At 48.3% G+C, this 16,680-nt stretch overlaps 1 protein-coding gene across 2 annotated transcripts in view; it reads left to right on the top strand.

The window, feature by feature from the left end:
• The window catches only part of LOC142814525 (uncharacterized), a 133,255-nt gene that overhangs the window by 90,166 nt on the left and 26,409 nt on the right, over positions 1–16,680 (top strand). Inside the window, exon 5 of one of the 2 annotated variants that reach the window (XM_075893369.1) lies at positions 1,597–1,797. The exons of the other annotated variant lie outside the window; for it this stretch is intronic. Within the exon in view, the coding sequence (XP_075749484.1) occupies positions 1,597–1,685 (89 nt within the window). The 3' untranslated portion in view covers positions 1,686–1,797. Of the gene's footprint in view, positions 1–1,596; positions 1,798–16,680 lie in introns of those variants that run through there. 2 annotated transcript variants of the gene reach the window in all.

Here is a 16,680-nt window from a genome sequence, read left to right as displayed (position 1 = left end):
ACAGCTGATGCAACACTTCAACTGAGCATATTCGCCAACACCAGCGAAGAACTCGGACACCGCCGCTACCGCGTCCGACCGCAAGGCCTCACTCAGAACTACGGCGCATTGACAGCTGGCGATCCCAAATGCTTGATGCTGTGCTGTTTTCGTCGTCGTTATTTTTCACACGCACAGAAATAGGTGTTCACTATTCACGCAGTTTGGGCTACGGTGGGATAGACTTAAACTAACCCGATGGTTCGCAGTCGTGGTTCCTGTAGCTCGCAATGCATGGACATGCCGTACGCCGTTTCGGTGTGTGTCTGCCTCACTCGGCGCTCGCTTTCGCTAGGCTACCTTCGCGTTGCTGATTTGTCAGTAGCGGTTGCATGGCGCAGAAGAGAATATAAACGTATTTATTCCAGCAGCCTTTATTTTCTGTGAAACGCATTCCTTGCTTCGCCGGTGGCCACCGCGGCCGGCCACTGCGGCTGGCGCGGCAATACGAGCACGCAACGCCGCTGGCTTGATACCAACGGCGTAGCAAGGACTTCTAACCACTTAGACAGAGCGGCGCCCATTTCGGACCGCTTCGAAGTTTTAGATGCATGGTGAAAGTCCAGGAGTAATCGCTGACGAATGCAACAGCTTACCTTTATCGCAATTAAATTAATATTCGCAATTTTTCTTAACTCGGCACTTTGAAGCAATGCACTCGCATTGTTTCGTTGAGGAGTCGGACCGATGTCCAGCGTGGTTCAACGGTACGAACTACCTTGAAACATTTACACTAAACACCAACCGGTCGTTGCAAATCTTCGCTGCAGTGACAATTTCATTGTCGATAGATGCTCACACAGTCACCCACACAAGGCACTGCATACATACATACATACATACATACATACATACATACATACATACATACATACATACATACATACATACATACATACATACATACATACATACAGACAGACAGACAGACAGACACGCACGCACACACAAACACGCACGCACACGTGCTCGCAAGTCATGACCAAAAAGGGTTTTTAAAACTCCCATGTCACCACTGACCTGAAACTCAGTGGGGAGTTTAGCAAGGTCATGTCATTCATAAACTCCGCCATTAAACAAGGACGTTTTTAAGGCAACATGTGCCGAGTACACGCCGCTACCAGGTAGTAAATAATTCGGGCAGGGGATTTTCGGGGGCTCATATGCTGGAAGAACTGCCATCTCGGCTAAGTTTTGCTTACAGTGTGGCAGTCTGAAGGGCTTGCCACTTTTTCGAGACCGTTCGCGTACATACTTCCAGAACACAACCGGCTTGTCAGAAGCGTTTTTTTCTTCTTCTAGTAATTGAATGTATGACCTGTGGTCCCGTTTATTTAGTCGTTTAGAGAGAGTTTGGAAAAACTTCAACTCTTTTTTTCACTCTGAAAACGGAGTGAATGTAGCCTTCCTGTGTGCGCGTTCTTTATGCTTTGGTGCACTAATAAGTTTAGGAAAGAGCCAGTGGAGATATTTACGTTGTGTACGTATATATAGCGGAGTAAAGTTACGCATGCTCCGTAAAATGCTCAACTTAGTTATCAACATTTCGTTTGTCAGTGACCAATCAGCGGCTGACACGTGATGATGCAAGCCCGCATAGTGTTGAGAGGCCACCTCCGAAATCCCACCGCTGCCACCACTGTTGAGAAACGACGGACCGATCCCGCCGAAGCCACCACTGTTGCGAAAGACGGCGACGCCAACACGGCCCCGGAGGCGCCACTGCTTTCAACTCCGCCGGGAAGGTCACCAGCCGTTTGGTAGCGTATGTTTATCAGCTCGCGACGGCTTCTGCGCAGAGCTGATAAGACGAGCGGACGAGACGACGGTGAGTTAAACAAGGTTTATGTACAGCATATATACAGAGGCGTTACAATTTCGGCACTGGGGCCGACAGAGACTCGAAGAGCCGAGCTCTTCTCTCTAACACATAGTTCAGCCTTTCGCCTAAGACCGCTGACTCACACACATGTCGGCACTCCGACACGGGGACTCCTCTCCTAGGACCTCGGATCGCGACGCGCCGCAGGGCTTCTTTTATTCACACCGGGTCCAACCAAAGTGTCCAATCAGAAGCGCCGCTGGTCGTCCGGGCAGATTCCGCCAATGGGGGTCGCCGCGCCATGCGTCAGACCACCCGGCACGAGAACGCCGGCTCGCTGTCACGTGCGCCGATGACTCAATGCACGTGGGCGAGAGAGGCGCCGCGCATGTTCACGCCGTTGAGATGTTCGCGCCGGGCAGACGGCGGGCTGGCCTTGACCCAGATTGCCTTTTTCAGAGGCACGGACGTTTGACGAGGACTCGCTGGCATAACAATAGTCACCTTTTTCTAATGCAAATCTTGGGAGATTGGTTAAAGTGACAGTTGTAGCTCGTTGTTTCAGCACGTGCAGATAGTCTAACATTAAGTGATGGGTGGGATTCGCCAGGACGAACTAGAGAAATGTCGGGGCGCGCAACTTTACTGGGTTAATCGGTTGACAGGCAAAAGTATAAGATGTTGCCACGGTAATTGACGACTGTGTTATGTTGCATGAGGGAATTAAACACCAAAAAATCCAAGAGCAGGCTTCACCTTTTCTCATTGAAACGATTACAATTAGAAAAGGTAAGCGTGCTCCAGCCAATTCCAGGTGCATTGAAATCGCCGAGAACAATTATTCTGCGCCTGCCTTGAGAATATAGCTCAAGTTCAATGGAGGACATGACATCGTGCGACGAGGCAAGCGAAGTGCAGGGCTCTAAACAGAAGCATCCAATGAACATTATTTCCCAACGTTAAAGACTGATTTCCAACCAGGCTGATTTTTCAAAAGATTCCAGTTCTTTCCGTCTGACGTGTCTCAGAGAACTGCCAATGACAATGAGCACGCCACCGCCTCTCTGTTCGGTTCCACTGTGTAACGGGTCCCGTTAATTAGGGAGGCGATCGCTGGGCTAATTCCAAGGACCGAAGTATCGGCCCCCCGAACTGCACCACGAAAGCGTGGACAGTTTAGAAGTGGTCCTATTTGGCGCGCCAGCGGACGCCGGCTGTGGCCCAAAGGACAAGTCAGAGCCGAGAGTTGATAAACAAAACAAAATTATATTCTCAATTACGGAAGATCAAATTGATACACAAGTATGCACACTCGACAATAGTTGAATACAATATGTCACGAATCAAACAACGTGCTACACAGTACAATCAGCCACACTCGAAACAACGGACACAAACAATAATACGCACTACAATGCAGTCGCATGCATCGAACAACCAAGACACTTAAAGACTAAAGAGTTAGAAAACTTATTCAGTCCAAAGTTCTTGGAACAAAAGTCTGAATGATACTCTTCCGAGAATCACTCACTCAAAGTTCAGTGTTGTCGTTCCGCTGCCCCCGAAGTTTCTCTTCCAGGCAACCTCGCGTCTTCAATTGAACGCTCTCCAGGCTCCAAACTTCTTCGCCGGTAACACGTCGGCTTCCCACACGCAGCTTTCGCCACGCGTCTTCGCTCGCTGGTGGTCGACACACACTCTTGCCTGTAGCACGAGTCTTCACCCCTCAGGTGGAAATCCTCTTCTTCTTCTTTGTCACTGAGGACAAAAGACTTCGCCGACAAGGCGGAACACCCTACGCACTCTGGCGCAATATTCCTTCTTCTCCTGCTTTGTCACTGAAGACAAAACCTTCGCCGACGACACGGCGGAACACCCTACGCACTCTGGCGCATACTTTCTTCTTCTCCTTCTTTGTCACTAAGGACAAAACCTTCACCGACAAACGCGGCGGAATAACCTCACGCACACTGGCGCTAACTTCCTTCTTCTCCTGATCTCCCATTTCTGCTGCTTGGTCAAACACCTTCCGCGCGAGATTCCAGAAAATTCTCATCATTTCGTCGGTGCGATACGCAGCGAAGGCTAGGGAAAGCGCGTAACGGTTCGAGGGCCGTCCGCGATAGCTGACGCAGCAACCCTGCATCACCACGCCCCTTTCCACCGAGAACTTTCCAGAGCTTGCTCGGCCGCCGATGTGAGGAGGTTCGTCGGCGAACCTACGCTTCCGAGGGAAGAGAGACGCGCGCCCGGGGAGTCCTTGGGTGCTTGTTTTCTTTTTTTTTATCGTTGACGTCGAGGTGTCTTTCCGGCGCTTCGTCGCGAGATTTTGGCGGCGCGCCCTTTTTGACCGCTCGTTTTGTGACACACTGGAACCTCGGTCGCTGCGGACGGTGGTGAAGGTTGGGGAAAAGAGTCGGATGGCCCAGTCAGGTTTCAGGAATGGCGAGAATGGCGAAAGAAGGCGAAAGAAGATTAGCGAAAAACTCGTTTGTTTGTCTTGGATGCAGACCACGAGCATTCTGGTAGAGAATGTCTACGTTACGCGGCACTTTTGACACTGATAATAATAATAATAATAATAATAATAATAATCGTCATCCTTTGTCGTGAAGTCACTACTAGCACACGCAACTGCATGCTGCAGAGAAGTCACTGCTTGCGTGCGGCAGAATTTAACCGTGTGACACACTCGCACGTTGTTCTCGCGCCTGTTGACCTTTTGTACGAGTATGCGCTTAGCTCTACCAACGCGGCAGTGAAAAGAGTTGCACGACTACGCGAGCTGACCACGTGATTGACCTGATTGTGCTTTTTTCGAAGACATCAAATTTTTTCGCGGTTTTAGCTTACCTTTTATATTATGTTAATGTCATTGTGAAACTCAACTAGCGCAATACTTATCTAAAAAAAAGGCTCTTGTCATTTTAGCTTATATATGCACTTTACTGTAGCGTTAGCACGCACGTTTTCGCGTTTTTTTTTTATTCTTTGGGAAATGTAAAACATTCACCTGTAGTATATATAGGTCAACTGCGGCTTCGAGTGACAGCGCTTTAACGATGCCTTGTTTCACAACGGGCAACTTTGTTTTATCTTAGTTATAGTAATAACGTAGACGTTGGACATAACCTTGTTTGCGCGGTTGTGTAAAACGACAGTGATGCGCAAAAGTTCCATTTAGTTCGTGGGCCAAAGCTGTCGAACTAAATATTGATCTTTTTATTCTGTTAACTTGATAACGCATCATTAAAGCGCGGCAAGCACTTAAGGTATGTATACCGTGCCAGAAATTATAAACTTCCTGATTTACTATGTTCTCACTAGTTTTATAGCAAACACTGATTGATATGTGGGGTTTAACGTCCCAAAACCACCATATGATTATGAGAGACGCCGTAGTGGATGGCTCCGAAAATTTCGAACACCTGGGGTTCTTTAACGTGCACTCAGATCTGAGCACATGGGCCTCAGCATTTTTGCCTCCATCGAAAATGCAGCCGCCGCCGTCGGAATTCGATCTCGCGACCTGCGGGTCAGCAGCCGAGTACCTTAACCACTAGACAACCGCGGCAGGGCTTGTACCAAACACTCTGTGTACCAAATGGGTATTCACGTCCGAGGTAGACCGATTTCTCGTAGCGCGACAGGTATAATGTCAGTGATGCTATGAAAGGCGCTAGTTGATTCATGTTGGCTTGGCGATGCGCTTATAGTAGAGAGACGTTATGAAGGACTGATTATAGGGCACTGTTAGCACGAGTTCTGTTAACAATGTGTCCTATGTTCTTTGTAAACAGTCCTTCGTAACGTCTCTCTACCGTAAGCGCATCCCCAAGCCAAACTAAGTATCTTTTAACCGTAGGCGTGTGCACGAGAAAGGCTGGGGGGGGGGGGGGCAGGTCAATGTATAGACATAATTAGTAGGGCGGGGGGTGCTGTGAATCGGGGATGGGATGAAAATCTCCCCCTTACATTTGCATAATAGGGATGGGGGCGCTATGACTCGCAGGGGGTGCTACGATGACCCCCCCCCCCCCGGAGGGGTACGCTGCGCTCGCCTATGCTAATAACAAAGTGACACAACGAGCACTGCTGACACCACCCTTCGTGTGGCGCTATCTTAGGCACAGCAACAGGTGTGTCGGGTGATAAGGTGTGAGTAGTGTCTGCATTCGCTGACGGCTAATTGATTTTCACACCAGTATATCGTTGATAATCTGTATTATCACAATGACGGCGGAATGATTAACGCGTTGCGAGAAGTAGCTGAATCACTGTATTTACGTTTCCATCAATAACTTCTTTTGTTTGAAGCGACGTATGGAATTCGTTTTTTTTTAAGTTTCATACATGATGCGGCAGGTAAATTCAAAATGAACGTGCGCAAACCAGATCGTGGTGGTGGGGACTGAGCGTGTGGTATAATTGCGTGAAGACCAGGGCCGTATTGATTGATATGTGGGGTTTAACGTCCCAAAACCACCATATGATTATGAGAGTCGCCGTAGTGGAGGGCTCCGGAAATTTTGACCACCTGGGGTTGTTTAACGTGCACCCAAATCTGAGCACACGGGCCTACAACATTTTCGCCTCCATCGGAAATGCAGCTGCCGCAGCCGGGATTTGTACACGCGACCTGCGGGTCAGCAGCCTAGTACCTTAGCCACTAGACCACCGCGGCGGGGCAAGACCAGGGCCGTAGGCAGCAAGTTCTTTCAGGGGGCGCTCTTTCTTGATCCTAAAGGGGTAAGGTGGGCGCACGGCCCCGGTGTGCCACTGGCGAAGACTGCACCGCAACGAGCTAACACCGTGGAACGAACACTCGTTATGCGCATAACATATACGCATGGCTGAGACAAAGGCAGTGGTCGGCGGCTACTTCGCTTGATCTCGTGGCCAAGATGACGACTGCCGATATATTTTAATGTAACACAACGTAGCGTCATAGATTTTATCTACCGAAACCACGGTATGTTTTTGACGCACGCCGTTGTGGAGGGTTCCGGAAATTTTGATCATCTGGTGTTCTGCGCACCAACATCGTGCAGCACCTGGGCGTCTGCCATTTCGTCTCCGTCGAAAGGCGACCGCCGAGGACGGGATCGAAGCGTGACCTTCGGGTCAGCAGACGAGCACCTTAACCATGGTGACGATATAGCGGATACTTGAACGGAACTTCCAAGTTGTTCAACAGAAGACGTGGGCTTTTCCTGGACCCTGTAGCATCCAACTCAACTCTGTAAACGCGTTACTTCCGAAATAAGCACTGGTTGTGGGCTGTGTTAAAAGAAAGAGCTCTGGGCACGCCGGCCGGTTGGCTCACGTGTACCCACGCTTCTTTTGCCCTTTGGTATCTTTTTATTTTTTAGGTGAACAAGTTTTCTACGGTGGCAATTTTTTTTGTGCTATTCCTGGGGTGGTTCGAAAATCGTTCTTTTTTTTTTTCAACTCAAAAAGGGTCACTTATGGCGAGTAAGTGGCTCCTGGAAAGAGGGAGCGAAGGGTCGAGGTGAAAATTCAGGGCTTTGGGGGAGGGGGGGGGCAGCAGCCTCTCATGACACTGTCCCTGCCCTATGTGGATACACTGGCCGCTCAGCTTATCTTTACCTTGGACAAACTGTGCTCTTAGTGCGTCCTTTTAAAAGCGTGACGCCCATCAAACACTTGGCCTGCGGCAACGAGCCGCTGATTAAAGGCACTCCGGCGCGGCTTTGAACTTAGCTTTCGTTTGCATACAATCTGTGTATGCACCGCTCGGCGCTAAACCATTGTTTGCCAATATAGGCTGCTGCGCACACGGAAACGAGTGGCCGTCTCGTATACACACGGACGCCCGACCGCGAGTGGACCGTACCATTTTTACCAAGAGCTCCGCAAACACGCGTTGCACTCGGCCATGCATTCAATTGTAATGAGTTTGGCGACCGCGCAAACCTCTCTTCCATTCACCTGAACACTTGCATGACAAGACGCCAGGGATACGTGTGTAAGCTGGAAATATATAAGGCGGGGCTGACGGTGAAAGTTACAGTCTATGTTTGCGCATATGTTATGCAGCTGAGGGTGTTTTAGATAAATGTGTACTTGGTGTGATGGTGGTATTGCTGTAGTAACCTGCACTATGGCTGTAATAATAGTGCTGTAATAATTAGTGCTGTAATAATATAGCAGAGCCTGTTGCTCTCCCCCCTCTTTCTCTCTCCCCCCCTCTCTCTCTCTTTCTGTGTGTGTGTGTGTGTGTGTGTGTGTGCGCGCGCGCGCGCGTGTGTGTGTGTGTGTGTGTGTGTGTGTGTGTGTGTGTGTGTGTGTGTGTGTGTGTGTGTGTGTGTGCGCGAGAGAGAGAGAGACAGAGAACCCCAAAAACTACAGGTCAATATAGGCCTCTTACGAACTTTTTTACGCTAGCACATGTAGACTACACGCCTTCTTCACGGCTTTACTCTTAACCATATATCTTTTCATTGACACTTAAGGCCTCAGAATTGACTTGGTTCGTCTCGAGCGCATCATTATTGTGGGACATCGGAAGTGACAAATCTATGAGCAATGCAGCCGGGGGCCGCCGCAGATTATGAGAATGTCGCGTTACCGTTACTGCAGCGCAGCAGTCAATGTACTTGGAAACAGCCGTCAAAAGTTATTTAGCACGTGCAGCAACTTGAAACCAAACTGCTAGCTTTGCGTAACGCATTTAGGCCTTGTTCTTCTAGCGATCTTTTCGTTATTATTTCTGTCCAGTGTAGGTTGCAGTTTTAATAAAAATTATTGCCGAACAAAGGCCTCGTTCAGTACCGCCCACATGGCTGGGAATTCCACGTGGGCAGCTTGCGCCAGTTTGCGTCAGCAATTCCTTCCTATTGATGGGCTTTTGTTTGTTCGCAAAAAGCATCTATGTGTATCCTTTCGTTGAACGGTTCTTCTGTTTTCCCAGTTCCCACATGATTACGTTCATATGTTACTCACTACGTTACGGTGCTCACTTCATTGTTTAGCTGCCATTGCCATATATATATATATATATATATATATATATATATATATATATATATATATATATATATATATATATATATATATATATATATATATATATATATATATATATATATATATATATATATATATATATATATATATATATATATATGGTGCAGTAACGTATCCGCAGTGATGCTATTTTCGCCGAATTTCGAAGCAGACGCGTGGCTGTGGGGTAGAACGTCTGCTTGCCACGCAAAGTTGATCGTCACACAGGCCATGAGATTTTTATCATTTATTCAAATTAATCTTTCTCGATTTTTTTGGTCACGGACAAGAGGATGATTTTTCGCTCACAAGCAACAACACGGCCGCTGTAACGTCTGCGGAACGAGCTATTTAACGCCCTCCATTTAAATAGCTCGCACTCTCCTCAATTGAATGACAGCTCCATCAACTCAATGCGCAAGGCAAGTTTCGTGTTTCTCAGAGCTGCAGTTCTTGTTAGCCTTTCGTGAGCTATTTCGGATTCTATAGTCTCAGTTTAGACGACTGCAGAGGAACTGGTCTCAAAAACGTCCCAGTTGAGACTGTCGGAGTGTGCGTGGTAGACGCTGACATGTGTGCGCGCGTATGGCATGATCTCTCTCTCCTCCTTCCCTTTTCTATTCCCCCTTTCCTCCTCTATTTGTAGGGTAGCAAACTGAATATAACCTGGTTAACCTTCCTCCCTTTCATTTCCCTCTCTATTACCCTCGCGTTGAAACTCGAGCGCTGATGAACTCCTTAGCCACCGATAAGGCTTTTGATAGAACATACTTTATTGATGATAACTAACAGACAACGATGCCAAGAGAAGGGCAGCGCATCATTATCTGTTGTCATTAACATTGTACACAACAAATAAAACGAGCGCTTAAATTTACACTGCTGTACTTCCTTGTGCTTTCACTCTTGGTGTCGTTTCATTTTGGTTCTCCTTTTGCTTTGATCTCTTCCACGTGTCTCCTTCACGTTAAAGGTTATCGTCGTTTGATCCTCTTTTCTAAATTTGCATCTTGCTTACTCGTGTGGCAAGAGCTTCCGTTTTCTGACCATCGGCATTGCTATGGGTTTCGCTGAAATGCTTTCAGTAGATGGTTGCACGTCTCGAAGTCGTGGGAGAGACGTATAGGGTACCCCCTATATCCCTATAGCTCCCTGAGCGAATAATTACTCTCGTGAAGCATTTCCCAGCCTCGCACCCACTCTCCGGCGTTGTGTGAGCGCACAGAATTGTTCGCCCACGTGCGTACTCGGTGTACAAACTACTGGCATTCTGTAAGCTCTTTTCTCTTGTCTGCCGTTCGTCTTCCCTTCGACCTGCCAAGAAGCGCGCGGCTGCCAGTGGCTGTGTCAGTTAGTCTCGATAAACTTGTCTCTACACTGCCCGTATCGAGACTTTGTGCTTCGTGTGTTCCCCTTTTAAGTATAGGCGTCCGCTGTCACTCTGCGAACTGGGATGCTTGGTGTATTCTCCCCCGCCCCCTCCTTTTCTTTTTTTTTTTCAGTGCCTTGGCTCAATCACCGGCTCGCTAACCTTCTTCTCTGCTTATCACGCTAGATAAAAAAATAAACTAAAATAACCCACACGAGCTATCCTTTCAACGCGAAGCTCGCGCCCCCAAACTCTTGTTCTCCTGGGGCCTAAATCTCGCACCTGCAAACAGTTCCTAGTGCTGTTTCAGTTCCGCGTTCTTTTTTTTTCTTTTGTTAGGCTTAACGTTTCAAGCACTGCGGGAAGGTGCTCTGAACAAAAAAGGAAATGAAATTCCTGACTTGAAAGAACTGGTGGTGCCTAAGGCACTGTTCTGCCTCGCTATTATACAGACGTGCAGCTGCAACGCTGAAAAGTTTCGACGTATGGATGTAGTAGTGAAGTGGTGTCTATGCTTTTTTACGTGTTTAATATAAATCCGTCTTAGATAGTAGGGAAAAAATGAACAGATTTTAAGATGCAGTTTTACCATATGTCCGGCTTCATTGCCTGTAAACTCCTAATCGTGAAATGGTAAATCTATCCGCGCGCCCACGCTTTTTGTCTGACTCGGAACAATGTTCCACGTCGCTTTTAAGCGAAATAAGTTAGCTTGGCGGAAAGGTGTATGTATATAGTTTCGCTTTGCGGCTTTAAGCGGGTGCTCGCAAGGGTTGTAACGTGGGTAACCTGAGGCTAGTCATTTCTTTGGGCGCTAGGGAACAAAGGAGACAGCTAGAGGTACGCGATGTTCGTAAGGCTGTGCAAGTTCTATTTACGGCACCCTCCGATGCGCTTACGCAGACAAAAAGCGTTCGTGAACGATAGTTACAGCTACCACGGCGACAGTGAAGGCGGGGATCTATAAACTCGGACATCGGCGACAAAGAACCCGTTCGGCAGAAACGTTCCGAAGGTTTTCTCCCTCTGCGAGATCGGTCTGTGAGCCTGATTAACCGGAAGCGCAGAGAAGAAATTGCGGTTTGACTTTCTTCGACTTCTGTTATTAGTCATCATTGGTTAGAATGGGTGCTCAGTAGTTATAGCCTCTCTCCCTCTGTCTCTGTGGCTTGAGAGGGGGGGGGGATCTGTGTGTAGGTTTGGTTGGGTATGTACGCGTGTGCGTGCGTGAGTCTGGGTAGAACGCGTGCTGCGTTCGTTAGTCTCCCTCCATCCCTCCCTCTGTGTCCTTCTTTGGGAAGTGGGTGTGGTTTGGTGGGTGCGTGCTTAAGTCTCTTTGTGTGGGTGGGAACTGTATAAAGGAGAGAGAGAAATAAAGGGTGCGTTTTGGGGGATTGTGTGGTAGCTAAGAGTATGGCAAAAGACACAAGACGATATAAACGGCTCGCCAATTAATGGACGAGCGCCAGTTAGCATTGTGTTGAAAGGGTGACAAGAAATTTCTCGCCTGTTCGAATGTAGCTATTGTCTTATACCCATGTCGCATGGCAAATTCAGCGTCATTTACAACGAATGACACTGTGAGCGTAGTGTTATTGTACTTGCCTACTGTCACCTGGCAAAAACAACTGCTTTAATATGATGACGATGACATTAACCCTCTAGAGCCGGGACTTTGGGTGAAATAGATATCTATCCAAACTTGCATGCATCATGCGTTCGTCCTCGAAAATAATTTTTTAGCATGAAAGTTTTTGATTCCGGTGTCCACCTAGATTTCAGTGATGCATTTCCGTCACGGAAATGACGCAAATAAAATCAGATCGCAGAGGGAAAAAATCGCAGCATATCCACGGAGCGAATGATGATGAGCGGGGCGAAGCATCCATCAGTCCGTCCGCGCTTCCCTCCGTCTGTTCGTGCTTCCGTCCATGCGTCTGTCTGTCTCTCCGTTCGTGCGTCTGTCCATCCGTCTCTCCATCTACTGAACACTCCAAGTACCGCCATCTCGCATCTTTTTGTCATACATTCTTCATATAGAAGTACCGCCATCCAGCGTACATTCCAAGGACCAAACGAGAGGTGGCACGGCCAGACTAAAGGAGCGGCACGCACGCACCAATTACGGCCTGCGCTTCGTGTCTTGTTCCCACCTTTCACCGCCGCTAGCTTATGGCGCTGTGGCCCAACCCTCGCTAAACCTTCCTAAAACCAAGGAGGTTACGCCCACTCAGTCAGTGAACGAACTTTTTTTCACAAGTTGTCCTGAGGAGCCGATGCCCCCCAAGAGGGGCGGGTCGGCAGCGGCGCACCCACGTTGGGACAGGCACGGCCGGACTCGACGCTCTTTCCGCACGCTCCTTACGGCCTTCTCAATACCGGCGCCGCGCATATATTTTTTTCTGACGCGTAGAGGGCAGCACCACCTCACTGTAAGCTCCGACGGCTCCCCGCGTCGCCGGCTGCGACTTTTCTTGACTGCATTCGATGACCTCGGGTAAACAATGCATCAGACACGCTCAGGCACGCTAACTGCACTAGCGTAGCCATGGTTTATTGTTGCGTGCCGCTGTGTAAGTCACGGCAAGGGAAGACACCGGGTGTGTCGTACCACCAATTTCCTAGCGATGAGGAACTGTGTTCGAAGTGGAGGAAAAATGTTTCACGTGAAAACCTCGTCATCAATGACAAGTCCGCATCGACTGTAGTGTGCAGCAAACACTTCACGGAAAATGACTATGTTCCCGGATATCGTATCCGGAAACTGCGTCCAGGAGCCATGCCCACGGTCTTCGATCAGTATCCTTCGTATATGGTCCCGGCTACGAAGAGGCCGCGTAAAGAACCTACAGCGCGTGGCCCCTCGGCCACCTCGGCTCCTCGACAGCCGACGAAACGGAAAGCGGAGTCATCACCGTCTACCTACGGGAAGTTCTAGTCCACCTTACGACAAAATAAATATTGCTTTTTCTCTCTGAATTTTGTGCACTGTAATGGATTACTGTTGCTTGTGACAACACGCGTGTGCGAAAATCCGGGAAAGCTGCCGGAATGGTTGCGACTGGGTAAGCGGGGCTCTCAGGGGTCGACTATACCATTTTAACCTCATCACATGCAACTACCGAGCTGTATTGTATGGATAAAACGTTCATCTTCAAGAATTCAGGCGCCGCCGTTGGTTCTGTTCCTCGTACTCAGCGCTGTTATTATGGCCATAGCGCTGTGGCGCGCACACTGCGCCCGTGAACGCGCTTGGAGGCGGCGGAGCAACAGTGGTCTAGCAGCGCCACCCCGAACTTGCGGCGGCAGGCAGCAAAACGCCCCAATGCGAAGGCCGTAAGGGGAGCGCCGGACAAGGAGTCGAGTCCGGCCGTGGGACAGGAAAGCATGCCCCTTCCCCAAACTGCGGGCCCTCTCGACAGCCCAAATTTGGACCTCCTGGTCCGAGCTGTAGATTGCAGTCTTCCAGGCGTCCTCTGTTCTGAGAGGCCCAGTGAGTTGAACGTGGCAACCCTTTCTGGTCAGCTAGTGCTCAAAGTGCGTCTTTCTGACACCACTTTTTTAGTAAGCATCAAAATCAAGGCAAATGTTATTGGATAATAAATCACCGATACTAATTCCTGTAGGTTATTTCATCAGGAACAACCATCTTTTTATTTATGATTAACGGGCGCGTGTTTCCTCCTCAATTCAAAAGAGTGCTCGCGTGAGTGTGAGCCGCATTACTACTACAACTACATACGTCGCGGACGCACGACCCTCGGCCTAAAAAAGCTTCGCCCCTAAAAAAGCCCCAACTCGGGGAGTCGAATCCATTACCTCTTGGTTTGGCGACAGCAGCGACCGGGCATGCTAACTGCTCCGTGGTCTTTTTCTTTTCTTTATTGAGCTGCGCCGGGGTCACATGAGGCTGCACGAACGCGCCTTTTATATCTCGCGCTTTACACTCGCAATGCTTTTGACCGGCGGTGAAGTAATGAATCAAGACCGTGGCTACAAGGATTAGCTCCTGCAACGAGTCGTTGCTACGTGTCCGTCCACTTCGGCACGTGTCCAAATGGGAAGTACAATGCAGTCAGTGCCTTGACACACATCAAGGTGGCGACCTTAGCCCAAGCGTGGACCTCGCTCATAGCATTCACCACACCAAGGATATCTCTGCGACGTGCGCCTGCCTCTTTTGGCTGTAAAAATAGAAGGGCACTTAGTAAATTCCAAAGTGTGTTCGACGAAAGCCTCCGCTCATTGATACGTCGCTGGTTAGAACGAAATGCGATGCGCGCGTCGCAGCCATCCGACAAACTACACTGCTGCAACGAGCTTGTGAGAGTGTTTGAGATTGCTGAGATGGTGAGGAGGAGAGGCCACAGCTCGCACCGTTCCAGGACACGGACAGACGAAAGAGCGTGAGTGTGGGTCAATAAACGCTTTCCCCTTAATACTACGTTCCATCTCCCGAAAAAAAAATTGACTCTGTCATAGAGAAGATAAGACGCGCGTAGCATTTCCCTCTAGTCCTAATGTGGTGTTCAATTCTGTACACGCCTTGTGATGCAAACGTTGACTAAGTTCTGCGTCTAGTCAGCGACGCCTTCATGGCCGTCGCACAGCTTTCTCTGATTACGCGCTCACTCGTTACTACCATAGGCCCTACAAGGGTTTGTTTAATCATTGATCATGGACGTGAGTCGTAAGGATCGAGTTGTACCACCAAGAGTCAGCGTGGGTTTGTCCTGGTTAAAACGCCATCAGATGCCGTCAAGCTCTTTCATATGTAGCATTCAATTATTTCTGTAAATACATGCAAAACTTTAGTGTTACACCGATTGCTATGACGGAGGGGTCAACCACGTTTCGGTTTTATCACTAAAAAGCTGCTTTAAGAATGTATGAATGAGCGCTTTCGCCACATCTGCAGGACACAAACGAAGTCATGAAAGCTCCTTGAGAGTCAATCGAAAACCGGCATGGTGGACTACACGATGGAGCGTGGGAGCCCGACTGACACTCCGGCAGCAGATATGAGGTGGTAGCAGCTACTTCGAGTAGTCAGTGCCTATATCGTACCGTCAAAACACGCGCAATAGGATCATCAGTGACCAGGATCCATGGATGCAACAACACATCATTGATGAAACATGGCTACGCTCTGAAAGCTACTCTCAACTACATCGGCCAGAAGGGTTTTCAGCCCGTCCAACCGATGTAGTGTAGTCTACTTTGCGGTAATCTTGTCGCGTCATACCTCTGATGTGACGAGTACGCGTTGTCACTGGTGGCGTGCTTTTCCATTGTCTTCTTAGATTGCAGAATGTCAACGAGAAAAAAAAATCATGAAAGCAGGGCGGAAGGTTAGAGGCAGAATGGGCTTAGCCAAGTTTTCTAGCTGAAGTCAGAGAGTTTTATTGGACATATTTTTGCCTTTAGGGATAGCGGCTCTCTCGAGTTACCATGCCCGTTTTTTTTTTTTTTTTTTTTGGCGTGGCCATATGCTTACCGGAATGTTGCCGCCGTATACGGCGGTTAGCCCCGTGAACGTACGCCCGCGGCAGGCGGTACCAGTATAACGATAACCGCCCGCTAATACTCTACAGCCCGAAGTGGCGGCCTAGAGATTAGGATGCTCGAGTGCTTACGTGCAGGTCGCAGGATCGAATCCTGGCAGCAGCGGCAGTTGTATTTTTGATGGAGCTGAAAATGCTTGAGGTTTGTGTGCTTAGATAGGTTTAGATGTTAGAGGGACACTAAAGGCAAACTTGGTTTAAATTTATAAGCTGTAATTTGAGAATTTCAATGCCATAGTTTCATTGTCTTAAGTTTATTAATAGGGAAGAAAATCAGTTTTTAAATGACGTGCCAATATATTCGCACGTGACGTTACAAAATTTCAAAATGTATTTTTTGTATTTTCGCAAAATTGGCTCCATTAAATTTTCTGAAACTTCGTATTCTATAGGGCCCTCACAGATGACAATGTACTTTATGTTTATTGGGGAGAAGCTATGTAGAATCCAGTTGAAGCCTTCGAAATTCACTACTTCATGGTGTTTGGTGCGGGAACCTCGTGGTGGTGCCTTTCCCCTTATTTTTCTTTGGCGCGTTTTCTCGCTTACAAAGCGTCATGTGGCAAGAGGGATGTTTTGAGTATTATGAAATTGTACTTTACGAATGCGCGAGAAATTGCTTCTTTTGTGTCCATTTAATGAACCCCGCGTGGTCTAAATTTCCTTAGCCCTCTACTAAAGCGTTTCTATAGCAATCATATCGAGGTTTTGAGAAGTAAAAACCTTGAATAATTAATATTATTAAGACTTTTTACAAGGAGAAACTGAATTAGAGCTGGGTAGACGCTCAGTGGTTCAAGTGAAGCTAGACATCCGATGCTTCACAAGAATTTCATAACGATGTGCGTCGAAGAAAG

This window comes from Rhipicephalus microplus, chromosome 4, assembly GCF_043290135.1.
Source record: "Rhipicephalus microplus isolate Deutch F79 chromosome 4, USDA_Rmic, whole genome shotgun sequence".
Lineage (NCBI taxonomy): Eukaryota > Metazoa > Arthropoda > Arachnida > Ixodida > Ixodidae > Rhipicephalus > Rhipicephalus microplus.
The sequence above is the reverse complement of the archived record's forward strand: the minus strand, read 5'-3'. Positions and strand labels throughout refer to the sequence as shown.